The sequence below is a fragment of the Canis lupus genome, chromosome 6 (genome assembly GCF_048164855.1).
Source record: "Canis lupus baileyi chromosome 6, mCanLup2.hap1, whole genome shotgun sequence".
In the NCBI taxonomy this organism is placed as follows: Eukaryota; Metazoa; Chordata; class Mammalia; order Carnivora; family Canidae; genus Canis; species Canis lupus.
The window spans coordinates 75,603,917-75,631,687 of NC_132843.1; the positions used below are offsets into that span (position 1 = coordinate 75,603,917).

Sequence of the window (27,771 nt, forward strand, 5' to 3'; positions counted from 1 at the left end):
TAGCTGTGCTGCCCAGTACAGTGGCCACTAGCTACATGAGACCACTGAGCACTTGCAACGTGGCTACTGCTACAGAGGAACTAATGTTTCGTTTTATTTATTTAATTTAAATAGCCACATGTGGCTAGGGCTACGCTACTGACCAGTGCAGCATCCTGTGAAAGAGGGCTGATGTGTTCACTGTGGGATCCAGGTAAACAAGCAAACTCCATCCACCACCACCTCTCAGAGCTCATGTCCAGCCTGAAGGGCACTAGACAGGGAGATTAAATTCAAAGAAAACCGCAGGAAAAGAGGAGCTCTATGTCAGCTGTACCAAAGACAACAGGTACAGAAAACAGCCCAAACTAAAACTCTCACCCCTACGGACTTTGCCCTCCTCTGCTGGAGAAAGCAATTAACGACAGCAGCACTAGAAGTGCCAGCAGCCACCACGCACCCCAGGCAGTGGGGCATTTCCCAGCTTCCTCAGAGCAAGCAGGCCTCACTCTCAGGGATGACCTAAAACACCCCTTGGTTGACTAAAGCCAGGGTCGCAAAGGTTTGTAGAGAACGTTTTGGCCACGGAAATTTGGGGGGCACAGAAATCCAAGAAAGGGGAGGGGAGGGGAGGGGAGGGGAGGGGAGGGGAGGGGAGGGGAGAGGAGAGGAGAGGAGAGGAGAGGAGAGGAGAGGAGAGGAGAGGAGAGGAGAGGAGAGGAGAGGAGAGGAGAGGAGAGGAGAGGAGAGGAGAGGAGAGGAGAAGAAGAAACACAACCCCAAACCCACTACTTTTCCAGACCTCAAAATTTCCCATCAGGAAAATAAATCATCTGCATGCTTTCAAACATAACTGGATTCCTGCCCAGGTACAGTACAAAGGCCAAATTCAAACCTGACCAAGAACTCCAGATTAACGTGTGTGGTCTTCCAGCCTTGATTCCCGCCTCCCACACGTCAAGCCCCTCTGCCCAGCACCTGCCTAGGCACATGCTCTGAATCTACCACCGAGTGTGATTACCTGAGCCGAGAAGTATTGCCTCGGCCTTCTAGAATACCCAATGAACACAGCCGGATGCGGGAGCAGGAGAGGCCAGGTGGGTGTCAGGAACCACCTGTCCTCCCTCACCAGCTCCCACTGTAAAGGAGAGGCCGCTGGGCAGCCCACCAGGCAGCCGGCCTGCTGCAGGGCCATGGCCCTGGAGGAGAGGGACGGGGGAGGAAAGAAAGATCTCTACCAAGAGCACGGGGGGCAGGGGGGCGGCCAGTGCCCTCCATCAAAGACTAGAGGCTGTAACTGAAGTTTGAAGTTTACTGGAAGATGGTTTTCCCCTTCTATAAAAAGAGAAAAAAAAAAAAAAGAAAAGAAAGGAAAAGAAAAGATCGTGTTGCAACTTCCTTCACCACAACACTCGCTCAGGAAAAAACCCAGGCCTTGCTTCACTTTCCCAGCTGTGCTAACGGTTGGCTCCGACCTGAGCCCGGACTCCGGAGGCCCCGAGAGACAGGAGCCTAAGGTGGCCGGAGCCCGGGCCCGAGAGCCGCCCCGGCACCCTGCACGCCGCCTGCCCCCCACCCCCCCACCTCAGGCGCGCAGCTCGGCGTGGCCCCTCGGAGCCGGACAGGAGTCCCGTGAGGGCCCAGCGGCCCATAAAAGTCAGCTCTGCCACGGGGTCAGCCCGGCCAACTCCTCATGACTCCTTTCCTCCCCGGCTCTACTGGACGGCCGGCCGCCAACACCCCACCCCAAGCATTTCCTATTACCACGGAGATCCCTGGGAGGAGGTCAGCCTTGCCCCCCTGGGCCGAACGGAAGGTGGGAGTACCCAGCGTCATTCTTCACATTATTCCTCAAGATCCCTCCCACGGGCCACACTTTTATCTGCCCCCCACCTTGTGTGTCACAGGTGTGATTCCATGATGTGTCCTCTGCCCACTCCGGGCAGAGCTGACCCCCTCCCAGGTGTCCCTGGCCACACAGCCCCGACTCCACCACTTACCCACCGCCACCTCCCCGAGCCTCTTTCTTTGTATTAAACCCAGACATCAGACGTCCTGGCCTGCCTGTGTCAGAGACCGTCAAATGAGAGTATGTGTGAGAGGGCACAATCCGGATCGCAGGGCTCATGGGGGGGGGGGGGTCTTTTTCATCTTTTTCACTCCTTTTATACTCACACGGGTGTTCACTCCCCGTCTGGATCATCAGTTCCCAAAGGCAGGGCCCATACCCTATCAGTGTAGCGATGTGCACAAAATAAGCATTCCATAAATATTTGATGATACAACCTAAACTGCTAGGGCAACTAAGTACTAAGTTACAACGGATTCGTAGAGGAACTATATAGAGAGGCAGTATGGCAAGCCAGAGGGAGCGCAGGCTGAGTCCGACCCTCCCAGCACCGGCAGCCTCATGGCTCTGTACCTGATGGCTCCCCTCCCAGGACTCCCAAGTGCAATCCCAGTGCACCTTCCCTGAGCCACACACACGCCCAGCAGTCCAGGGCCTCCTTTCTTTTTGCCACCATGTTTTTTGTTTTTTTTTTTTTTAAATATTTTATTTATTTATTTGTGAGAGAGACACAGAGAGAGAGGCAGAGACACAGGCAGAGGGAGGAGCAGGCTCCTTGCGGGTAGCCCGATGCGGGACTCCATCCCGGGGCTCTAGGATCACGCCTTGGGCACTCAACCACGGAGCCACCCAGGCGTCCCTTTTTGCCACCATCTGACAAGCTGTATCATTTAATTGATTATGTCTTGTCAGTCTCCCATTGCTAGAATGCAAGCTCCATGCAGACAAGATTTTTTTTTTTTGGTCTGGTTTGTGCACTTAACAGATCCCCCCAGGGCCGAAAATAATTGACGGCGCTTAGCAGGTGCTCAGTAAATCGTTGCTAGCAAATGCACTGTTCTGAACGTGTCTGACCACTTTCCCCTTCTGTAAAGTCTAAGTGTTCTGTAAAGACTTCGACCTTGCAGTATTATTTAAGGGATTACCAAGAATGTAAGTAAAACACCTCACACAATGCCTGACACAAAGTATCTGCTCAATAAAGACTTGTTATTAATCTGGGAAACCTTCACAGTATTGCTAAACGGTTAACAGTGATCTGAATGAGGCAGGAGACGGAGGACTGTTATATGCATCAGGGTCCCTGTGCCGCTCTGATCTATCCTCAGGGAGGCTGCAGAAGTCATCCTCAGCACTGCTAATTAATTTTCTCGAGTAGTAAGTTGCTTCGGATCACAGAGGGATAGAAGGCACCCTAAGGCAAATCCTGCTTAGAAAGGCAGGAGTCTAGTCTAAGCTGCTAGAAAGAATCAGCCCTCATTGTTCCAAATTCCTCTCATCTCATATAGCAGAGGTATTAAAGGGGTCTAAACCCAAGGGGATGACCCTGACTGTCTCCCATTCGAGGCTAATCCTGCCATCTGGGCGTCCTGATGGCCAGGCAGCAGGGAAGGCAGGAGGCAAGCATGGAGGAGAATAAATGTTTATAAACACTGGCTGAACGGCTGAATGAATAAAAATACTACAGCCCTGGGAAAGGTGACGGAACACTGGCCTGCAGAAGGTGAGGGTAGAGAGGAACGGTCCCTGCTGCCCGGAACCTGGGCTGCCCACCTTCTTCCCAGCATAGGGTTGTTTTCCCAGCAGTGCGGGAACAGTAATACAGAAAACCCTTCATTCAGGCAGGAGTCCTCTACAATCAAGTCTGAGATCAAGCCCGAGCCCTGTGATTCACAAATGAGGAAACTGAGTGAGGCCCAGACAGGTTCTCGGACCTGCTGAGGACCACACAAGCCAGGGCGCTCGGATACCAGTCCCAATCTGTTTCTCCTACAAATCTGTGGCATGGAATTAAGTGGCCCCATGGAAATTCAAACCTCTGACCTCAGACCTGGCAACTTGGGGCTCAATACGCGTCTCCTTGTGACACGCAGGAGCGAGGCCAGCCGTCACATCACCCTGGACCGCATCTGTGTGTCTCTGCTTTGTCTGGAGCTAACTAGAAGATGCCAAGAGCTGGAGGAGAGCTGGCTAGTTCTACATCCGTCCCGCTCTCAGTTAAAATTCTCTGAGAGACAGAAGGATCATCTCCGTAGTGGAACAGGAAAAGGAGGGGCTCTGGAGCAGGGAGGAGAAAGAGAAGAGGCATCAATGGGAAACTGTGGTCAGGGCCCTTACAAGAACGAGAAATCCGTTAGTAGAAACAGAAGGTGCCAGCTTGAGTCAGCAGATCCGAATGTGTGGAGGGAAGAAATGCCCAGAAGACTGTTCTGCTATGAATGGTTTCTTAGCAGATAAGAGGAAGAACAGGTTCGGACACGGTCGGGGGGTGGGGGGCGGGGGGCTTTACTAGGCCCCTGGCTCAATCTCAGAGAGCCTAGCCCAATATTGCTCCACGCCCTGATTGGCTCCTCTTGTCCCCCCTCCACCTGAGGATCACTATCAGGACCTTACGTTCATGCAGGTAGCGCCCACTATTACTCAGCGATCACACCTTTATTAGGCAGCTAGGTATGATGCACGATGCCAAAATACTCCATGATCTTTTTTTTAAAGAGGGTATATAGTCACATGGAAATAAGAGGATATATAAATATCGAAGATGTGAATCTTCGGGGACTTACAATCCAGTATCTAGAAGAGCCCCCTTGAACGTGGAGACAGACTGAAACAGGGGAAGAGTGTCTTGGCAAGCTTGACAGGGAAGGTGGGGGAGAGCCACTTCTAGCGTGAAGGCTTTCGTGAAAGTGGCAGCATTTGTACAGGGTGGAGTAGCTAGATACAGAGAGGGGTGGGGCAGGGAGGCAAAGATGATACAGGTGGACAGATGGCATACATCCCGTGAGCAAAGGTGATGGGGGTGGGGAATGAGAGGGAGGCAGGGCCCTACTAAGGAAACAGCAAAGGTAAGGCACTTCAGCTGAAACACAGCAGGTATTCAGAAAATAAACAGCAACAACAACAACAACAACAACAAAAAAAAAAAACCCACAAAAAAACAGATTGGGTCACATCAGGGAAGGATCCGGAAATGTCCTGTATTTTACAGGCAGAGTGAACCCACTGAAGGGTTTAAGCGGGGAAGCTGCATGATCAGAGCTGGCTTTAGGCAGAGTAATCCCCCAAGGAACAGAGGGGGCAAGACCTCCCTTCCCCAGCTGAGGTTCTCAGAGGCAGCCACGCGTTTCTCTGGCCTGGCCCTACCCCACCCCACCCACCCCACCCACCTCCGGCTCTCCCTTCCTTCTTGCTCTCATTACACCTCAAACCCCAGTCTCTGTTCCTTTTAAAAATCTAAGGCAAGGTAACCAAAACAAGTCCATGAAATCAGAAGGGTCCAGATGCGGGCCGAGGGTCACTGGTACCCCTCCTCCTCCCCGCAGGGAGCCCAGGTGACCAGCACCCTGCCAGGCGAGGGGGGACATTGGGGGTCACATGACTGTATGAAGTCCCTGAGGATCCCACACCAGCTCCAGTGGAAAGGATGTGACACTCAGGAGCCCGGCGGTTGGAGGGAATAATTAAACTTCAGTGTTTCTGTAAACACAGGCATTTCCAAAGCAGGCTACTATATGCACTGGCTCTGTCCCCGATTCCTTCTCCCCTTCAGAGCTCCGGGTGCCTATGAGGACAGAGGCACCTGAAGGACGCAAGATGACCCCTGCTACCTTCGCCTTTGCTGGCATTTGCTGGCGAGTCGGTCCAAGGCCCCTATGGCCTCTACACCAGTCCACCTGCATTCCTAGGATGCTCTAAGTTCCACACTTGTGGCCTCCAATGCCCAGGGCTCCCCCTCCACCTCCCTGCCCCTCCCCCCAGGGTCCTCTGAGCTCTACAGAAGTCTGGCCTGTCCAGCAACTGGCAGATCCTCCACTTGGAGAGGCTTCACTGCCCCAGCTCCCCTGAAGCCTGGCCTTTAGAATCTGCAAGCTTTCCTCTAAGAATTTCAGAAGCCAGAGGAGGAGGCCCGGGACAGAGAAGAGGGAGGGTATGGTTACTCCAAGGACAGGGGCTCCTTCTGTCAGAGTTAAAAATAAACTCTTAGCAATTTACACCCAACTCCTCCCTTCAGAAGCCAATGGGCCTTGGCAGATAAATCTCTCCCCGCAGAGAAAATGAGGCCCCAGGGGGACAGACAGGAGAAAGCAGTCCACAGAGACACAGTCCAGTATGTAACTCGAGCTGAAGCCAGAGGGCCCCCCAAGACCTACCTCAGCTCCTATTACCCTCCCTCACACACCTCTTCTCCCAAACAAACCTCAGTCTCAGAAAAAAAGATGCAGAACCCTTGTTTGCATGGTTAGTACCAACACCTGTCCAAGGATTAGGAAAATCAGAAAGAATGTCAAAGTCAAGGTAAAAGAAATGGTCCACCCAGTATCTATCATGCTGTCACCTAGCATCTCTGTTCTGCTTCCTCGCCTGCCCAGGATCCCCAGGCAGGAAGGGAAGAGGCCACCCCACTGGGCTTCGATGAACATGGATCAGCAACAACCCTGCCCCCACAGTCAGGAGACAGAAGAGACCGGTGTTCTCTGTGATATCCTGCAGGTGGCAAAGCTGAAAAGGCTGGAGGAGCCATGCCTGACTCGGGAAGGAGGGCCCAAGAGCCAGGGCCCAGTAACCAGGGCCCAGTTACGCTTGGAGGCCGACAGTATGAGGTCACATCTCTGAGCGTGGTAACCCGAAGCCCCACACAGCAGGGGGGAAGATTATAACTGAGCAACGGGACAGGGACAGGAGTCCTAGGGCAGGTAGCAGGCGGTCACGGGGCAGTCGGGGGAGGGCCCGGGACAGCCCCACGTAGGGGCAGGGCCTCCTAACTCAGCCATACACCTTGCGGCAGGGAGTGTACCTTGCCAGTGTACCTTGCAGGCAGCCAGGGCAGGAGGCAAGCACGGGGAAAGTCTCATGGACTCTGATGAGCTTCCACACCCTCCCCCTAGCCCTCCCCCCGATGGAGAAGCAGGGCAGCTCCCCGGGCCCTTGTACCCCTTGTACAGCGGCGGCCCCCTGCCCTTGCAGCCTGAGCTCGGCAGGTGGTTGGGGGCAATCACTTTTATCACTCTTCCGAGTGCCAGGAGTGAGATCCGCCACCTGGAGCAGCCCCAGCCATGCCTCCCTCCCAGGGCTCGGGAAAGGCAGTTGGCCCCAACCACCCACCAAGCTCAGGCTGCAAGAGAAGGGGCCGCAGGGGGAGATATCGAGCTAGAAGAGAGACTCCGTCTTCTGCAGTGTGGCAGGGACAGGAAGGCTGGGGCGGACAGCAGGGCCCGGCTGCGAGGGGAGACTGCACCAGTGGCAGGTCTATTTTTAGCTGTTGGGACAGAGGGGCTGAGTAACAATTCTAGGCCCTGGGCGGGAGGCCAGGTTGCAAATGTCCCGTGTGTAGGCTGGGAGCCTAGTGACAATATGGATCATCACAATGGCAGGGAGGTGATTGACGCCATCACCTGCCACGGAGGGGTGGAAGGCAGAGGTTTGTCAGTAGGTCCCCAGCAGGGGCTCATCAGTAGGTCCCCCTCACCTTTGCTCTAGGTTCAAAAGAATCAGTGGGGCCGAGTCACGCAGAGAGAAGGCCCCCTTTGTTCCCCTCATCTGCTAGGAGACAGGAAAGCCTTGGAATGGTGGCCACCCAGCGTCTGCCTTGGGCCACCACCCCTCACCTTCCAGATGAGCGCTAGATGGCCGCTGGCCACAGAGATGCCTGGAACGTCCGTCCCTTCAGAGTAAGATGCCCTTTCACATGACCCTTCTGGGCAGCTCAGGTTCCTAGCAGAATAAACACAGAGCCTGGCCGGTGCTGGAGGGGAACACGACTAACAGATAGGGTTTGACCTTGGGGCCTCGTCCCAGCCTCTCCCACCCACCAGCTCGCACCCAGAGATGTTTACTAGGTCGGAGAACCAGGAGCCCAAGGCTGCACTCCCAGGGGCTGAGCACAACCTCATCCCCTTCTGCCCTGGGTGTCTCATTCCTCCAACCACGCAGGGTGGCCTGGCCCACGGGACCCCACAGCCAAAGCTTCTGGGCTGAAACCACGGCTTTGGCACCAAGTGAGCCGGAAGAGAAGGAAAGAGGCATCCCCAGGCATCTGTCTTTCCTCTTGCTTCTCCGGACTTCTGGTCTCTAGTCTTACATAACCTTGGGGAGGGGGGGAGTGCTATCTGGATGTACATCCCGATTTCCTCATGGGCTTTGGGAACAGCCCCCAGCCCCCACCATATCTCTGGGTGACTTAGAAGGAGGCATCCACTGGGACGAGCCCCACCCCAAGGCAACACGAAGCCAGACTAGTGGACAGCAGGTCAGACTACAGCCCTCACCCCCGCCCCCTTGCAGGGCGCAGCCTGCACAGCCAATCCCCGCAGCCTTGTTTGGACCCACACCTCAAATGGGAACAAAGTTCCAGAACACGAAGAGTTCTTGCTCTCCACCCTGAGACCCCACGACACTAGGATTCTTCTGCCCTCAAGGTAAGAGGAGACCCCCACCCCGCCCCGAGTTACACAGCCCATGCTCTCCGCCGAGGCGCCCGCTGGAACGCTTGCCAACGCTTGCCAAGTCTTCCCACGAGAGAAGGAGCAGCTGGTCGGCGATGAGTATTAATTAACTGGACGCAGCTACCGTGGAGCCCAGCATCAAGCCTATCATAGGGGCATCCCCGCTGGCCCCGGCACTGCTGATGGTCCGACAGGGAGCAGGTTGGGCACAGCCTTCCACCCCGTACCCCCCCACCCCACCCCACCCATGCCAGTGCTCAGGAGCAATTGGGAGCCTGACCTCAGACACAGGCACCAAAGCCTGGGAAATTTAACTGACCTGTTCAAGGTCACATGACCAGTTAGCAGGGCACATACACTGGACATCATCTTTTCCTTTCTTAGCTAGTACATGACCAGTAATAACAGACTCATCTTCATAAATCTGTACCCATATATATCCTAAAATGCAAAATATCAGTATCCAGCTAATGATGAGAAAAGGTACCAAATCTGATTTAGGTTTTACCCCTGGTGTACGGTAAGCTGCCCAGGGGCATGGCCCCTTCTCTCCACCAATGTCCCCATCATTAAGGTGACCTATGTAGAAAAAGCCCAGGGAGCAGTTAGTTCAGCTCAGTTTTGCCCTGCAAGGGCCACAGTCCCAATACTACTACCTGTAGCAACCAAAACATCACGGGAACCGAGACTGAGGGAAGATCCCAGGGAACTGCATCCCTGATGAAGACCAAGGGTAAGACCTGGGAACCCTTCCTGCCTGGCCTCACCTCCCACTCTGGTGAGATGGAAGGAGTCAAGAAAGATGCCCAGGGAGTGTCATCAGCTCTAAGGTGCAATGAGGTATGGGACTCTTCCGCACGGGCCTTAAATCATTACCAAGAGCAGCTGCGGCCCCTTGGAACACAAAGAACAACTCTGCCCTGCCCGCCCCTCCCTCCTGGAACACGGAAGCATCTGCAAGGATGTAGTCCGGGAAAGACAGGGAAAAAGAGACCCTATGTGGCCCTTGGAAGGGCCCAAAGTGGAAGAGAGGAAGCAAGACCTCCAACCACCAGGGAGAGTTCTGAATCAGAGCCCTGAGGGCCTCCTGGTAAGGACTCCAATGCAGACACCAGTGCCCTGTCCTTCCCCACTGTGGCTGACATTCCTCCTGGGATTTGCAGGTGACAGAAGCTTTGGCCTCTCCTCCAACCCAGGAGCTGGCCAGGGATTAAATCTGCAGTCCCAAAGCTTGGCCCCTCCAGACCTCTCCCTGAATCCCTGCACCTGCTTCTTAGGGAGAATCGTCAACTGATGATGAGTCGACTCCTCTGGTCCCAAGCAGTCAAAACATGTTAATCGTGGGCCCCAATACCGTCATGCCCCCCTGAAAAGGAGCCTCTTCATTTCCCAGGCACCCACCAACATCTGGTCCCGAGGCCTGGGGCTGCTTTTCTCCCCCTTTCCATCAGCCACTGATCCCAGATCTTAGCTGGAAACTATTTTCAAGCTCCATCAAAGCCCAGAATTCACAAGTGAAAAAGGACCCTACGTTGATCCACCTTTGATCCTGCCTCAGCGGGCGCCAAGGCCCCACGAGAGGGAGGGGGTCTCTGAAACCAGAAACTAGACCTCCCTGGTCTGAACCTCTGTGATCTGTCACCCTTCTTTACAACAGCCTGTTAGTTTACTTCATGCCCCACAAATACTGTAAAGCCTGCTTTTAATACAAAGCTAGGTTCGCCTCATTTCTGGGCCAGCAGCCCTACACGCTCCCTGCCCACCTGGTCTCCTGTTCTCCCCTCAGGGCCAGGGTCACCAGCCCCTCCTACAAATCTGCTTAAACTTCAGAGGCCCAGCAATGAGCCCTCCGTGGCTCCTAGGCTCCTCACAGATTTCCCTTCCAAAACTCTTCTATCCCCAACCACACAGTTTCACCTCTAGATCAGCACAGTCCAGTAGAACCTTCTACGAGGATGAATCTATTCTTCCAAGCTATCCCGTTCAGTAGCCAGCAGCCGTGCGTAGCTTCTCAACACTTGAAAGCTGGCTGGCTGATTTTTTATTTAATTTATATTAATTAATTTTAGCTTAAATAACTGTGCGTGGGTATTGGCAACCATACTGGACAATGCAGAATCCATCTGTTAATCCTGCCTTCTCCAAATCGGTTTCTTGACCCCCTAAATTTTAAGGCATTTTTTACGTCTGTATCTCTGTATCCTCTACACCACCAAGCATATGGTAGGATGCTCAGCGAAATGTCAACAACCTATAACCACAGTGGATTTAAAAGAGACTGATTTGGGTGTCGGTCAGTTAAGTGTCTGACTTGATTTCAGCTCAGGTCATGATCTCAGGGTCACGAGATCGATCCCCTCCTTGGGATCCACACTGGGCCTGGAGCCTGTTTGAGGCTCTCTCTCCCCCACCTCTCTTTCTTTAAAAGAAAAGAGGCCAATTTAGTCAATGAAACTGTCCCCCCATGTAATTCCAACCAGCAAAGACAATTTGGGGACACTGCCCCTCACACAGCCAGGCTACCCATCCTGCTCCCCAGGAGGTGCTCAGCATGAGGTGTGCTGAGCAGGATGCAGCCTGTACTTCGGGGCCGTGGGAGCGCCTGTGTTCCCCTCTGCATCCAGAACAACCACGGGAGGTTCCGATTATCTCCCCTTCAGAACACCATAGGAAGCCACACCACAGTGACACAAAGTGACCTAGGGAGGGAGAACCATAGGAGAAAGGAAAGGAGACGACATCACAGGACCTTGTTTTCTCTAATCCACGCAATGGAAAGATAAACAGAGATAAGGTATGATAACAGTCTATATTTTGTATGGCAATAATATGCTTCAACTAATCAGAGTCACACAGCAGAGAGGGACAACGGTGCCAGCTTTAATTAAATTTGTTCAGCTAATACCCAAGAGTCACCATGACACAGAGCAGCAGGAAGCAGCTGAGGAACCCCCCGGAGAGTACAACCAATTATTACACAAGTGGATTGAGACTAGGTGTCCTTACCAAAGAAAGAGTTAGGAGAATTCCCACATTCTTATACAAAAAAATAATAAGTACGATTTCTATCAAACGCTCCCTCCAAGGGGTGGAGGTGGTGTAAAAAAAAAATTTTTTTTAAAAGTTCATTACCCAATTTAAAATTCATGAACCGGGATCCCTGGGTGGCGCAGCGGTTTGGCGCCTGCCTTTGGCCCAGGGCGCGATCCTGGAGACCCAGGATCGAATCCCACGTCGGGCTCCCGGTGCATGGAGCCTGCTTCTCCCTCTGCCTGTGTCTCTGCCTCTCTCTCTCTGTGTGTGTGTGTGTGTGTGTGACTATCATAAATAAATAAAAATTTTTTAAAAAATAAATAAAATAAAATAAAATTCATGAACCTGCTGAGTTGGTATATAAGCTGCCACCCCCCCACCCCCCCGCCACCCCAACTCTGGAGTTATTGCTGGAGAGGCAATAAATACCCACCGGGCATCCCCTCACCAAGAGCCACGAGGGTAAGAGGGCAGCTCCTCGGGCTTAGGGAGCTCTGGAGCAGCAGCCAACCCCAGGTCCGAGCCTGCGGACGTCACTGCAGTTATGAAGTGGGAAGAGGTCTGAGATGGGGAGTCAGGCGCCCCAGGTTCTAATCCTGCCTCTGCCAAGTGCATGGCTCTATGACCTCAAGTAAGTTTTTGCTCTGGGCCTTGGTTTTCTCCTCTGCAAGAAGAGGGGGTTTAGAGGAGATGACCTCTGAAGTCCCTTTCGACTCTGACAAAGTATGAGTATGACTCAGAACTTAGCAAGAGCAGCCAGGAGAGATGGTGAGGTGAGGTCACAGCACCCACTAAAAGCCCTGAAATGCTAGCTCTCTGAGGTGGAGGTAGAGAAGCAGCAGGGTTAAGTGGGGACTTTTTTTTTTTAAAAGCACTGATTTCACTTAAGAGGACTAAGAGGTCATCAGACCACAGAAGGAGCAGGGCATCCGGGGCAGCCATCACCTCCCATCCACTCTCAGAGCTGTGAGACAGCAGAGATCAGAAGCCCCATCCGAGGCCCAGCTCCAGCCCTATAGCTCCTGCCCTAAATCCTCAGGAACGGCCTGACACTGGATGTAGAGTAGAGGTCTGGTCCCTTTTTCCTCAGGCACCTTCCAGGTGGGGTAATCCGTCCTCGCCTGCAACATCCGCCTCCCTCGTTTTATAATCAAAGAACTCCTGGTTCTGAAAATCGTTTCACTACTCAGCATATGAGGTTAAGTTCATCAAGATTCAAGATCTAGAAATCTCTTTGGTGTATGTCTCAAATAGGGTTCTTTGGCCCAGATTCCCCCCACAAGCTGTAATTATGTCTTAGCCAATATTTGGATATGGAAGTACTGTTGACACTGCTGTCACTCTCTGAATGCCTCATACCTTCTTTCTTCCTCTATTATTAAGTTTTTACACAAAGATGTGTGGGAATCTACAATTTAACAGTTGAGTCAACTTATAATATCTGGGAGCAGACTGCCTGTCAAAACAGACTGACTTCTAACCTGAGCAGGATGAATTATGAGTGTTACTTAGACTGCTGCTGGATTTTTCCTTTCAGAACGATTTACAGGAGGGAAACGTCCAAATCTCTCTATTAATTACAATAATAGAAACCTGAATTACGACAGAGATCTGAGTCGCCAACCTAAAACATTTTAGCCTATGGTTTTACGTGTCATGAAATAGAATAAAGGAAGAAGTTGTGAGTTTCTGTTCTGAAGTCTTTATGCAATGTTCCAACTATCCAAGGAGATGAACAGCCATCGTCCCCAAACTGCCAACGGGTGAGGGCAGATGGCCTCTCAGAGGGAATAGAAAACTCTCCCAGAAACAACGTCTGTCACTTCCTCACCGGTACAGGTTAACTGTGGTCAAACAGCATCCACTCACCTCCGCTCCTCAAGGTCAGAGCCACAGGTAAACCACCACTCTTCCCACCTGTCCCCACTTGTGAGTATGGAAAAGAGTGGTCTAAGGCACAACAACCGAAAGCCCACGGCAAGAGCTTGGAGTCGAAACCTAAATTCTGACAACGCTGAGACTAGCTGAAAGCCCTCCCCCAGAAAAGGAGGATGCGAGCAGCAAGAAAATCACCGTAGAGGCCTTAAAATCTGGACACTGGATGTGCTTGCCCTCTGCAACTGCAAAGTGCCAGAGTTTTATTACATCTAATTATATATTCCAACAGTTCCACCCATCACACCTATCTGAGTTTTGTATTAAGAACTTAAACACAGCTAGCTGGGGGGGGGGGGGGGGGTAGGTGGAAGAGAAAAATATAACACAGGAAGTATTTTTCTACTCCTCCAATCATTTAAGACGCCCCAGGGGAAACAGGCCTGATGTGTCACCTTTAGAGATGTGGTTTGATCTGAAACCTGTCGGAGGGGAAAACCTTCTTAGTGACCCCGAACCCTGGCTCACACTGCACGGGGGACCCACCCGTGGCATCAAGACCTCCAAGTCCATTCTGTTTAACTCCTGAAGCGGGTATTCTCACTTAAATCCTTATCCCCACCCCAACCACCACACCCCCTTAGAAAAAAAAAAAAAAAAAAAGAGGTTGGGTTTCCCCAGCTCGAGGATAACGTCCACCAATCCCGTGTCCGGGGCTCCGGCGCCCTCTCCGATTTGCGGAATCAGCACGGCCCAGGCGCGGTGCAGCCCCGGGAGCGGCGGGCGCAGGTCGGAGCGGCTGCTCGGGGTCGCCCCCCCCGCGGCCCCGCGGAATCCCCGGCCCGCACCCCCCCCGCCCGCGCGCCCCACGGCGGCTCGGCCGCGCTCCGGAGGCCCAGGGAAGTGAAATCACACATTCCGGCTCCCAAATAAGGAGCGAGGCTAAAGCAACCCCTGATCCGACTTCTCCAAACTCCGCGACCAACCGGCTCAATGAGTAATGGGGCCTTTTGTGCCCGCGGAGGGAAAGAAAGGAGGCAGGAGAGGATGGGGAACCACAGCCCCCGAAAGTCACTTCCTCGGGCCGGCGTGAAGCTGGCAGAAGTGGGGTCCCCGAGCCAACCGGCCTGCGCCCCGGCTGGGGCCCGCTGCAACCCCACCACGGCAGGGACCTCCCGGGTCCCTCCCGGTCCCGCCACCCACACCCGGAGGTGACCGGAAGCCCGGTCGGCGGCGTGGCGGGCGCGGACCTGACCCCCCCGCCCCCCGCGGGCGCCCCGACTCCCCCCGCCCCCCGCGAGCGCCCCGACACCCCCGCCCCCCACGATCGCCCCGATCCCCCCGCCCCCCACGATCGCCCCGACCCCCCGCACCCCGCGGGCGCCCCGACCCCCCGCCCCCCCCGACCCGCCGGCCGACGCCGTGTCCCGCGGGGCTCGGTGCGCTCCGGCCGCTCCGGAGCCGGGGGTCCCCGGGAGCCCCTCGGAGCCCGCCCCGCCCCGCCCCGCCCCGCCGCGGCCCGCGGACCCACCTTGAGGGCGAATTTCTCCTGGGTCCTCTTGTTGAAGATCTGCAGAACTTTGCCGTTGATGCCCAGCCCCAGGACCTGGGTGGTGACCTTGTAGTCGTCGATGATGGCGTTCTTCTTGATCTGCAGGCTCGACTTGACGTGGAACTGCGGGAACTGCGGCGGGGCCGGGGCCGGGGCCGGGGCGGGGGCCGGGGCGGGGGCCGGGGCGGGGGCGGGCGCCGGGGCGGGCGCGGGGGGCTGCGGCGCGGCGGGCGGGCCGGGCGCGGGGGGCTGCGGCGGGGCGGGCGGCGGGCCGGGGAGCGGCGCGGGCGGGCTGTGGCCCTGCGAGCCGGACAGCATGGTGCCCGGGGGCGGGGGCGCGGGCGCGGGCGCGGGGGCGCGGGGCCCGGCGGCCGCCCCCCCCTCGGGCTCGGGACCGGGTCCCCGCCGCCCCCCGCCCGGCGGCCAAGTTTGCTCGGGGCTGGAGGCGGCTGCCCCGGCCCGGCCCGGCTCCAGGCTCGGCGGGCCGCGGGGCTCCGTGGGTCCCGCCGCGCGCCGCTGGCGCCCGCCGGGCCTGCTGCCTCCCTCGCAGCCTCCCCCCGGGGGCCTGGCGCTCGGCGGCCGCGGGACGGCGGGGCCCGGCCGGGGGGAAGCGGCCGCGCGACGATGCTCCCAGCCCGGGGGCCGGCGGCCGCGTCACAGCCTCGTCTGCGTCCGGGGCCGGCCTTAAAGGGGAGGGTCGGAGGGGCCGGGCCGGGGGGGCGGGGCGGGGCCGGGGGCGGGGGCGGGGCGGGGGGCGGGGCCGGCCTTAAAGGGGAGGACGCGAGGTGCCGCGGGGCGCCGGGGCGCGGGGCCCGAGACCGCGGTTGGCCGCCCGCCGGAGCCGCGCGGAAGGCAGGCAGGCGTGTGCGAGGAGCGGCGCCCCGGAGCCCCGAGACCCCCTCTGCTCTGCCCCGTCCGTCCGTCTCTCTGGGAAGCAGCAGCCACGGGGGAGGACGGGCGGGCGGCCGGCGGGCAGCAGCCGCGGGAGACCCGGGCGCGGGCGGGGCGGCGGCGGACAAGCCCGGGGTCCCGGGGACCGGGTGAGCGCGCGGGCAATCGCTTCGCGACGTTCATTCGCCTCTGAGTCTTGCATTTCTCTTCCCATCAGTGTATCGCTCTGCCCTTAAAAGGTGGATCGTGGGGTAACCGCCAACAATGTAGCAATGGTAACTTTGAACTTCTTTTATGTAAATGAGCTACAAAAAAAAAAAAAAAAAAAAAAAAGGGAAACTGAATGGGAACAGGAGAGACTGACCTTCAGCCTTCCCGGAGGGCCCGAGCAAGCCACCTGCTCCTCTAACCCAGCGGAAAGGATAGCAGCACCTTTGGGGGGGGCGGGGGAGACTCAGAGAGGACTCTGTGGCCCAAAGGGAGGTCTGGGGACTAGGTTCTGATCCCCGGCAGGGAAGAGTTAGTCGCTGAACCTACACCATTAGGAGAAGCGGGTATTTTTCAGAAGTCGGGTTGGAATCCAGATTGGCGCCGGATCTCTGGGAAAGATCCCGAGGACCTAGCTGGGCCTGCAGTAGCCCGGGTCAGGGCAGGTGGCTGGGGAGGCCCTAAGCATACGCCGCCCCAGGGCCTCTGCACGTGCTGAGGGTGTGGGGGATGATACCAAATACACCCCCTGCCGACCCGCTCCTGCTCTGACTAGTGGGACAGTTGAGAAATAAAACAAAGGAACCGGACAGGTGAAGACAAAGCCTCAGCTTGATTACTGATAAGGCAAAATTAAAAATAGGGCTTGGGCTGTGGCCACACGTGGCCCCTAATGTGTCCTCCCTCAACACTCCAGAGCTCCCTCTTCCAGGGAGATCCAGCTCAGGGAGAAAAGAAGGGAATAGCCTGAGGGTAGGGGCCCCCTGAGGACTGACCCCAGGCTGGGACGGAGCAAGAGGTGGAGCAGAAGGCTAGCCTTCTGGGAGGGCCTCCCGGAGTGGACCGCAGAGTCCACCGCGTGGGGCTGGGAAGAAAACAGTTCCCCTAACATAAATATTAGCTCTTTCGAAGCAGCGTTAATTTTTTTTAAGATTTTTATTTATTTACTTATTTAAGAGAGAGAGAGAGCACACGGGGCAGGGGGCAGGGGGAGAGGCAGAGGGGAAGCAGACTGCCCGCTGAGCAGGGAGCTCAATAAGGGACTCGATCCCAGGACCCTGGGATCATGACCCGAGCCAAGGGCAGATGCTTAACCTTTGGAGCCACCCAGGTGCCCCAAAGCAGGGCTTATTCAGTGTACAACTTGACTGTGTACAAGGTTCCATGCTCAGCCTCTCAGTGGCAGGTAGTGTTAATGTGTGGGGAAGAAAACAGAAGGGTGCAAGGGAATGGCGTGGCCAAAGTGGTGCAGACCCAGGTCTGGGAGCTGGAGGGGGAGGGATTCACCTCCAGCTGCAGTAGTTGAGCGTGGATGTGGTTAGAGTTCCCCGCCCTGCCACCCCTCACTCTTCAAAGACACTGAGACTGCCTAAGGCCACAGAGATTGGAAACCACCTTCCCCTCTCCAGTGCTGCAGTGGGGCTCTCACCTCCCCCAAGGCACACAGGGGAGATGCCCAGGGACAGAGAAGGAAGGAGGCAGGGATGGGGAGGTGGAAAGCTCCAACTGCTCAGTCTCTCTCTCTGCTGACTGAAGGTCCCTGTCTGGTCTGGGGCTGCTCCACGCTCTGAGTTGGTCTTTTTCTGCCCACAGAGAGTGTCACTGGGGGCTTCCTACTGCTTGGCATTGAGCTTTCACCTGGCTTCTCTCCACATGGCTGGAAAGAAGATTAGCTCTCTGCCTTTTCAGAGATAGGAAAGCACAGAGTTTAGAGACAAATGACCTGAGCTCAAGTCCATCCTCTAGTGGAGGTACCCTCAGCAAGCCATCTATCCTCTCTTTGTATCTGAGTAAATGACAAAAATAATGACATTTACTTTTGGGGCAGAGTGAGAATTTAATGAAGTCGTATTTATGAGAACTCTTCATAAATTATAAATTATCAGGAAATATTATTATTATTTTTGAAGCATGGCTGGCTGGTTCCTCTGCCCCGTGCCCCCCTGCCTGGGGATCTGTCCCTGATATCAAAACTACCTTCCTAACTAGCTGGGGCTCTGGAGAGATGCTGAAGCCCAGTGAGCTAGGAATAATAAGACAACTGAAACCCCAGCTGGGGATTCCTCTAGGAGTTACATGGACCACTTAGGCTTGGGGCACACAAGGACTCCTAGGGCATGGCCGTGTGCGTGTGCACAGAGACTACATAAACCACACAGCCTCCAGAAAACACACACCTACGTGAACACAAACACATCAGCACAATGTGCCTGGCATATGGCACGGAATAAATGCCTAATGGAGGCATTATAACTGGGAGTGAGCTGGGATAAAGGGAGAAGCACTGGGCAAGAGATCCAGTCTTAAGTTCCTTTGCAGACCAACTAGTCATAACCTCACTGAAGTCTCTTGCCCTCTCAGTTCCTTCTTTCTCATCTATGACAAGTGATAACACATTTGTCTTGCTGACCTCATAGAGCTACCGTAAGAAAAAAAGAAACTATTTTCCCTTAGGACACAGAAGTCCATAGTCCTATTTGTACAATGCCACGTTCTCAATGATGTGTAATAAACTTCTTAAGCAGTTTTTATTGATGTGTAGAAGCACTTCGAAAGTGAAAAGTCTATGCAGATAGAAAGTACTATTTTTGCCTATCATTGACCTGCAGGGACATAAGCCACACAATGCCGTGCCCGCAAAGACAATTTAAAGACCTTATATGCGTAGAGTCAGATTGATTAGAATCCTTGATCATGATACAGCCTCATCGTGGCTCCAGGTACCTCCACTTTTAGTTGGTTATCAGTTATTTTTAATAATGCAAGAGGCACCCGTGAATCCCCTACCCAAAATAAAATAAAGACTAGGGCTTTGACAATGAAATGACTAGGTGGTTCCTCCATCCCCACCCCAACCACCTCTGTTTCCCCAGCCAAAGACAACCATTATCTTGAATCCTGTGTTCGCTGTTCCCTTGCTTTCCTTTTACATCGTTTTATTTCATAAGGTATAGGTGTCTGACCTTCAAAAAAGATAAAGCTGATAGTGTCTGAGAAGGGAGGTCGGTAAGAGTGACATTATTAATAAGATGAGGTTAAAATAAAGAAACAGCTGGGGATAGTTTCAAAGTATTCCCCACTTTCTCGTGAGGATGATGATGACGATGATTGGGTGCTTACGTTGTGCTCAGCCCTCCATCTGCATCATCTCATTTAAGTCTCATAAAGATCTGTGGCAGATTGCTAGTTTTTTTGGGCCAGTACCCATTTCCCCGTCTTTGATAGTAAAGAACTTCCAATATTTAGCTAAGCACATGACTTCTCAGAGTAAAAATTGGATTTCCCAGCCTCCATTAAAGCTGGTTGTATTCATGAGATTTAGTTCTAGCCAATGACTTATAAATAGAAGGGGTTGAGGGGAAGTGGTAGGTCCTCTTCCTTCTCCTCCTCTTTTCTCTTCCATGATGGCTGGAATGAAAATTTAATGGCTGGAGCCTGAAGAGCCATCTTGGATCATGAAGTATAGGCCATGGGTTGAGGATGATAGAACAAAGTGATAAGAGCAGCCTATGTCCTGGTGAGCATACATCTGTCATATCAGCCCTAGACCACTTATCCAGACTTTTCTATAGAAGAGTAGTAAATGTCCTTCTTATTATAGTAACTGATATACCAGGTTTTCTATCATTCACAACTAACCTTAACTATTAGTTATCCCAACTATTATACAGCCCTATGGGGTGTGGACTGTTATTCTCATTTATTTGTTTTTTTAAGGGAGGAAACTGAATCCTAGAGAAATTAAATAGCTTTCCTAGGGTCACAGAGTTTGCAAAGAACAGAACCCAGGTTTTTCTGACCTGAAGTCCACGGTCATATCTCCCAGTCTAAACCCTGAGCAAATGTATACCCACACATCCTTCTTGTTTTCAGAAATACAGTGTCCGCCATTTCTGGACAGGAATGGCCCAAAGAGTTATGAGCTATACTTTCCATTTTTGATAAACTTTAAGTCTCCCACATCTCAGTTTCCGTCAATCTTCTAGTTTAGGTCTATGTTAACTTGCATAGCTGGGTTATATTATGGGATAAATCATGGCTCCATGGCAATCTCTCTTCTCCGAGCTTCCCCTTCCCTGCCTTCACATCATCAGGGAGTAAAGATCTCCTATTTTACTATGATGTGATATTACAAATGGATGAAGGTGGGTAGGACTCTATAGAGGTGGATTTCTTGGAACTTTTCAGATAGCATGCTCTTGATGAGATAGGATCATCCATAGGCTGCTAGATATGCATATGCACACAGATAAACTAGATTTGGTATCTAATGCTAGTATGGCAAAAAGCAGAATATTGCAAAAAGGATTCACAGGAAAAGATCTGTCCACTGAAAATTCACCCTTTGGAAGAAAAATTATTTGGGGCCTACAGAGATAGTAGGCTGATAATAATTATCATAGGGTGAGAATTCTTTGATAAAATGAAAGAATCTTCAATGTGAGGATGACATATAAGAATCATTCGTCACAAAAATTTCTGAAATCTTTAAAAGTGCTAAGAGCTAATCCATGGAAAAAAAATTCTACCCAAAGCAAGTGCCTCCAAGAATGCCCTATTGAGGGCAGTCCCGGTGGCTCAGTGGTTTAGCGCTGCCTTCAGCCCAGGGTGTGATCCTGGAGACCTCTGATCGAGTCCAACGTCAGGTTCCCTGCATGGAGCCTGCTCCTCCCTCTGCCTATGTCTCTGCCTCTCTCTCTCTCTGTCTCTCATGAATAAATAAATAAATAAAATCTTAAAAATTTTAAAAAGAATGCCCTATTGAGGGTTTCCCAGAGGGGAAGAAATTATCTGCTCCCCCATCCCCCCATACCCTGTCTGTACCCCAACCTTTGACAGTTAAGTGCTACAGTAGGGAGCAGCTACAGTGGAGGGGAAGAATGGGAATGGAAAGAGAAAGAAGGAAGTACCCAAAGGGGAATGGAAACTTAGCCTCTGCACATCAACAGATATAACATCGTCCAAAGGGACTACAAATGGGGCCAATTAGGACTAGAAGATGCCTAATTATAATTCTGCAGCTTACTATGGGAAGTGGAGGGGAAAGAAGTACATAATCTACCACATTCAAGGCAGCCTCAAGCTGTTGTCTCTGTATTAAAAGCTTTGTCCCTTGGGCAGCCCAGGTGGCTCAGTGGTTTAGCGCTGGCTTCAGCCCAGGGTGTGATCCTGGAGACCCAGGATCGAGTCTCACGTCGGGCTCCCTGCATGGAGCCTGCTTGTGTCTCTGCCTCTCTCTGTGTGTGTCTCTTGTGAATAAACAAATATTTTTTTTTAAACAAAAGCTTTGTCCCTCCAGTCTAACCTATATTGGGCACATCCATTGCAACTCAGATGCTCATTTGGCCTGGAGAATGAATTGAGGAAGAGAGAAAAGAAAAGGGGATTTGTCATCCAGGAACACAACCAGAGTGTGTCAACTCAAAAGGTCATTTCATCTTTGCCTGGTGATCTTGTGTCCCCTGGATTTTTTTTCCTCCCTCCCTCACTTAAGTAAATGGAAATGGGAGGATAAGAGAGGTGAAGAAGAAGTACATGAGCGTGTGTGTGCACGTGTGGAATGGTTAGTGATATGAGGGTATAATGGGTATAATGATACTAGCTTCACATGAGAACATAATTCTTAGGCAGCAGAGCATCATGGAATCAAATTCTGAGCCCAAATCCCACCTCTACCACTTCCCATTTACCACATTAACTAAACCTCAGCACTCATTTCTATAATGAAAGGGGGTGATAGATAATTCCTTAAGTATTCCCTAAATACTATGCAGTATTTTAAACTGTTACTGGCACGTAGGAATTGGCCTCTATAAATGTGAGCTGTGATGCTGCAATAGAGATCCTAATGCCAAGGATCTCCTTCAATCTTCTCAGCAAGGCTGCAAGTAGCATTATTTCTGCTATTTTGATCATTAGAAACATGACGCTCAGAAGGTTAAGTTACCGGCCGGAGTCACCACACTAGAGTGGAAAGAACCAGACCTCAGACTCATGCTGTTCCCACATATGTCAGAGTCTGTGTTCCTAAATGCTCTTGTACGTGGTCCAGCTACCTGACACCTGCCAGGCCACTCTGGGGAAGCCATCCCAGCCTGTGCGCATGGCTCAGGAGAAGCAAACACGCTCTGCAACCTGCAATTTACTCTTATTCCCAAAGACTCTCCCTCTAAGCGAGGTAAAGGCAATGAATAAAGTCAGTGAGACACTCATGAGTTTGGGATCCTAGCATGTATAAGCTGTTGGGGAAGAACCTAAATATAGGAGGCACATGTGGCATTTATACTATATTTTGTTTGGTTTTTGCTCACTTCATGACAGAGGTCAGAGCTAATTTCTTTTTTCCCACATATCTTGTTAGGTTATGAAGGCTGTAGTATTGTAGAGATGAAAAGGACCTAAGGCAATCACCTAATCTGTCTCCTTCCTCCAACAACCACAACTCATAGCATCATAGAGATAGGTAGGTGTGTGACCCTAAAAACTTTATACTCTCAGAACTTCCGGTGCCTCATTATAACACTGAAAGTAAGTTTTTCCTTTTGTGTGACCTATATAGCACATGTTACAGGCAAGTCCCTGTCATTCGGCTCACTCACTGATGCTGGCAAGGGATCTCCCCAAGGGCGCTGGGTAGAGAGCTAGAGCAGCAGGTGCAAGGGAAACCTGGATATGCTGGAAGAGATGAGTTGGCATGTGGGCCAGCCTGAGAGCTGCCTGCAGATGCTCCCCCACCATCAACCTTGTGCCCCTCTCATATCAGTAAACATGGACTGGGCACAAATTAGTGCCAAAGCCTGTGCTGGGCATGGGAATGCCTAGAGGCCCCTGCCCGACATTGAGTGCCTTGAGGAGTTTTATATGTCTATACAAATATGGTGATGGTTATTTATGCCCATAACATAAAATTTATAACTTTAACCATTCTTCAGTGGACAGTTCAGTGGCGTTAAGTACATTCACATTGTGCAACCATCACCACCATGCATTTCCAGAACTTTTCATCTTCCCGAACTGATACTCTATACCCATCAAACATTGATTCCCAACTCCCACCCTCCTCTCAGCCTCTAGCACCCACCATCCTACTTTCTATCTTTGTAAACTTGACTACTCTAGGAAACTCATACAAGTGGAATAATACAGTATTTGTTCTTTTGTGACTGGCTTATTTCCCTGAGCACGACATCTTCGAGGGTCATCCACGTGATAGCCTGTGGGAGGATTTCCTTCTTTGTTTAAGGCTCTTGTGTATGCATGCACCATCGTGTGTACTCACCACCTTCTGTTTCTCCATTCCTCCCTCAGTAGACACTTGTTTGCTTCCACACTTGGGCCGTTGTGAATAATGCTGCTGTGAACATGCGTGTGCTAATATCTGCTGGAGCCTCTGCTTTCCATTCTCCGGGGTCTATGCCCAGAAGTGAAATTGCTGAATCATATAATGATTCCGTTTAATTCTTTTTGAGACCTGCCTTCTGTGCTGTTTCCATAGCAGCTGTGTCCTTCCACATCCACACCAGCAGATGCCAAGGGTTCTTATTTCTCTCCATGTAACTAATTGCTCGTTACTTTCCAGGGTTTTTTGGTTTGGTTTGGGTGTTGGTGATAGCCATCCTAACAGGTGTACCCTTGAGATGGTTTAAGCATGGTGCTCCTGAGCTCATGAACAGGACAGATTCACCCAAAAGTCCTCACTGGAGATGTGACATTTGACTCAGGCATCTAAAGATGGGCAAGAAATCTCTAGGCAGAGGAAGAAAGCCACACTGGAGAAAGAGGTGCCACTGAAGGACAGAATGGAAAGAAACAAGAAATCGCATGGCCCATTTAGAAGCAACAGGTAGTTGGGGTGCCTGGGTCGCTTAGTTGGTTAAGTGTCTGTCTCTTGATCTCAGCTCAGGTCTTGATCTCAGGGTCTTGAGTTCACACTGGGCATTTCTTACTACAAGAAGAAAAAGAAGAAAGAAGAAAGAAAGGAAAGAAAAGAAAGAAAGAAGAAAGAAAGGAAGAAAGAAAGAATTAAGTATGGGCCAGAATATAGGATTCTGTGAGGTGGGAGGCAGAAACAAAGGCTAGAAATTCCACTAAGGCTTTGAACTAGGGGCACTAGGGAGCCATTGGTAATGTTTGTGAAAGTGCTATGCACATTTCAAATATTATATGAATGTAAGGATGAGGAACAAAAAGGAGAGAAACGTTTTTAAAGAAACAATGTACTAAGACAAATACACAATACCTGGAAAATGGAAGTGGCTTCTGGCATCTGCCAGAGAAGACACTGGTCCTCAGGGTGCTGGCACTGGCCCATCCCCTCCCCGTGAGCTCCCAGGTACCAAGGTAACAGAGCAGGACAAATAGCCTGCCCCATTGACTTCCCTGGGTGGAGGAGGCCTCCTGCTGTCCACCAGATGGGAGAGTCATGGCCTTCCAGGCCTGGAGGGATCAAAGGGGGGCAACAGGTACGTCCTTGCTCCTGGACCAGCACACTCAACAATGCCTCTCCTTCACCGTAACATTCCAAGTCATTCAGACACTCAAAATCTCAAACCTGAGTAGCCACCTGCCTGTGACAGCCCCTTCTAAGCCTGAAGTCGGATCCAAACCAAGTGTCCCTGATGCAGTTGTGTGTCTCACCATCCCTTCTGCCATGAGGAGAGGACCAAGGGACTCCTCTAATACCTAACATACAGGAAGTTAACAAACTTACAGAATTCTTTTTTAAGTGTTGGAATCTTTAATACATTCACATGGAATGAAATGCAAAAGCTCAGAAAGACTTACAGTCAAATGCTCCCTCCCATCCTCAGCCCTCCTAAGCTGTCTCAGCTCTAGGGTAGCCTTCTCATGGTATTGAAGCCAGTCCAGCCTTCTACCTAGGAACTAGCAGGGATGGTGTTTGGCCTCAATCCTGGCCCAGCAGATCCTAAATTCCAAAGTCAACACTGTTCAAAGGAAAGCCCTGGATCAGCCATGCCGCCTGAAGTCAGAAGGCCCGGGCAGCTAGTGGGCCAGCTCACCTCATGGCAACCTTCTTTCTTGGGTTCCTGGGATCAAGCCGTCCTCCCTGGAGTGTGAGGCTTCTCCTGGCATCAGGGAGGAAGAGTACAATCCCTCATACAAGGGTCAGGGGGTGGGGGATGACTACCAAGGGCAGGAGTTCATGGGTCAGGAGTAGGGAAAGAGGATGGGACAAATCCTGACAAAGGGGAGACAGGGCCAGATGCTCCCTGGATGTGAGTGTGAGCCAGGATGCCAGAACCTGAGTCTGCAGAGCCATTCAGTGTGAAGGCCCCTGTAACTCAGGGTATGCCTGCTAAGTGCGGGGGTGTGCAGCCTTTCCCTGGGCCTTCCACAGACAGGTCAGGGCCAAGTAAAGGTGTTTCTTCAAGTCCCTTGCTCCCTTGCACACAGCTCCCTTGCTTGGCCACAGGGCTCCCGCCCGCGTCACTCCCCAGGAATCTGGTTCTTGTTTACCATGAAGACGTGTGGTTATTACAGAGCCTAGTAGCCCTCCTCCAGCTTCCCCAGAGAGTGTGTGGAGGAGCCCAGGCCTGGGAAGAGAGAACTGCTGAGTAGAAAGAGCAGCAAGCTTCCTGTGCCCTGCCCCTCCCAGGCCTCCCTCACCAGGACAAGTCAGAGAGAGCCTGGCAGGACTCCGGGGGCCTTCCTTGGCTGAGATACCTGGGACCTATCCTACGAAGTTGGGAAGAGAAAGATCAGGGGAGCAGAAGAAGTAAACGAAGGCAAACAGGCAAGGAACAGGGTCAAGGTCAAGGAACCAGGAAGAATGGGAGCCAATATGATACCACCTATTGCGTGCTCTTCACTGTGTTAAGAAATAACAGAATCCTGGGGAGACAGTAAAGCCATGGAGGAGACTTATGTTCTGCAAACTTTCCATCCCTAGTGACTTGCCTCATGCATGTCACAGAATATGACGTTTATATTTTTGCTGGGTGGATGGAATGGAGGATGGCAGATGGCGCACAGAGACCCATCATGATAATAGCTCCCATTTGCTGAATGCCTAGAATGTTCCTGGTGGGGTTCTAAGTGCTCTCCATGTGTTGATTCAATCAACTCCCACAATAAGCTGATAAATCAGGTGCTATTAATATCCTTCCAGGGACCCAGATGAGGAAACTGGGGCCCAGTGAATTTTAGTGACCTGAAGAATGGTCTGGAATGGGGGTTTGAACACAGGAAGCTGGGACCCAACACTGTCTTCTCAAGTACCACAGTCTCCTGAACAGGGAGCAGGGCCAGCTGGGAAGTGAGCCCCCCAGAGATAGAGCTTGGGGTACAGGGCTCTATCCTAGAGTTTTCTTCTACTATCAGTTACCCGGCTGTGACCTCATTGGCAACCCCTGGCTGGGCTCCACTGGGCCCTTATTAAATATTAACGAGACTTAGATGGTTGTGGTTTTCCCAAACCAATACGCTACTAATTTGGCTCAAGATCTTGGTACAAAAGCCGTAAAAGGACATGGGCCCAGCGCTAGCACAAGAGCCCAGCATCCGGCTCGCTCTGTTTCTGTTTTTGCTCCCTCTCCCTGATGCATTTTCCTCATCTGTTCCCTCTGGCCGTCTCCAGAACGTTGTCCAAATGAGAAGGTATTTCTGAAACACCAGCTTGGTTCGTCTCCTCCCCACGTCGCCGTCTGCTCTTTTCTCCCTGGGAAGTTGAGCTAACAAGGTAGTATGAAAATCGGGTCATTTTCACTCTTTTTCAGAATTTCCAGAGACCACAGTGCTGCAAATGGAAATGTCATCGTGGGATAATGACATTGGCCCTGACGCCGTGTTTCCTGACTACCATTTATTCACAATCGATTACCGAAAAAGACAAAGGATGTGAATAATCGGCCAAGCAGATGGAGTGTCAGATGGCCAGGCCAGGAGAGAAAACAGGGCTCCCCTAAAGGGTGAGGGAAGAAGGGCCTCTGGCCCCGGGAGCATCTCTGCCATGGGGACAAAACAGGCTGCAGAGAAAGGTGTCGGGCTCCGACCTGGCCTCAGCTGGCAAGGTGTGTACAGAGGCACCCATTAATCACAGGACTTGTTCTTTAACATCTTCTGACAGCCATGGGAAGCTCTCTCTAGGAAATGAGGAAGGAGGTAGTAAGAAAGGCCCCTGAGGACATCTACAAGAAGGAGGAAGCTTGGGCATCAGAATAAGGTTGAAAGATCACAAGTCCTGGAAACTAGTTATTTAGAGAAGATCCTTGTAAGACACACACACACACACACACACACACATACATGCTGGAGGTTGACAGAGCCTATGGCCAGCCCACAGTGTTCCTTGGCTGGCTTCTTCTGTGCCTGTGGGGTGGCTGCAGAGACAGGGCCAGGCGGTTCTCATTGGACATTTTAGTCAGTTTCACTTCCTGTTTCTCATACTGAAAGCATAATAATCATCATAATGATAATAATAATAATTCTGCACACTTGCCTCTGCCTATTTATCTAGGGCCTGCCAGAAGTGTGTGTGTCTGAGTGGGAGAGGGGGAGTACGGCTTATCGGCTCCGTCAATCCACAGCTGGGAGTGGAGGCAGGCGTGGGGGTGGGGGTGGGGGACAGTAATTAGCAATGGAAATTATTAAGCTCATTCTTTTTTTTTTTCCAGAAGGAGGAATCTAAGTGGGTTGGTAGCTCCCCAAATGGCTATTCTTCCCCGTTCTCCACTCTGCCCCAGTTAAGGAAAGCCTTGTGAACT

General features: G+C 52.2%; 1 protein-coding gene and 1 long non-coding RNA gene across 5 annotated transcripts in view; one reads left to right on the plus strand and one right to left on the minus strand.

The window, feature by feature from the left end:
• Window positions 1-15,603, minus strand: part of MAPKAPK2 (MAPK activated protein kinase 2) — a 45,472-nt gene extending 29,869 nt beyond the window's left edge. The window contains exon 1 of the mRNA XM_072831271.1: window positions 14,930-15,603. Coding sequence (XP_072687372.1) covers window positions 14,930-15,268 — 339 coding nt within the window. The 5' untranslated portion in view covers window positions 15,269-15,603. The remainder of the gene's footprint in view (window positions 1-14,929) is intronic.
• LOC140635942 (uncharacterized) lies at window positions 1-27,425 on the plus strand. 4 transcript variants are annotated; one of them, XR_012033294.1, is made up of 5 exons: window positions 1-541; window positions 780-6,666; window positions 7,526-7,716; window positions 8,330-8,463; window positions 26,785-27,425. It is a non-coding gene; the product is annotated as an uncharacterized lncRNA (long non-coding RNA). The 4 variants fall into 4 exon arrangements; XR_012033292.1 differs by lacking the exon at window positions 26,785-27,425 and adding an exon at window positions 9,153-11,803; XR_012033293.1 differs by lacking the exon at window positions 26,785-27,425 and adding an exon at window positions 9,884-11,803.
• The last annotated feature ends 346 nt before the right edge of the window (window positions 27,426-27,771 follow it).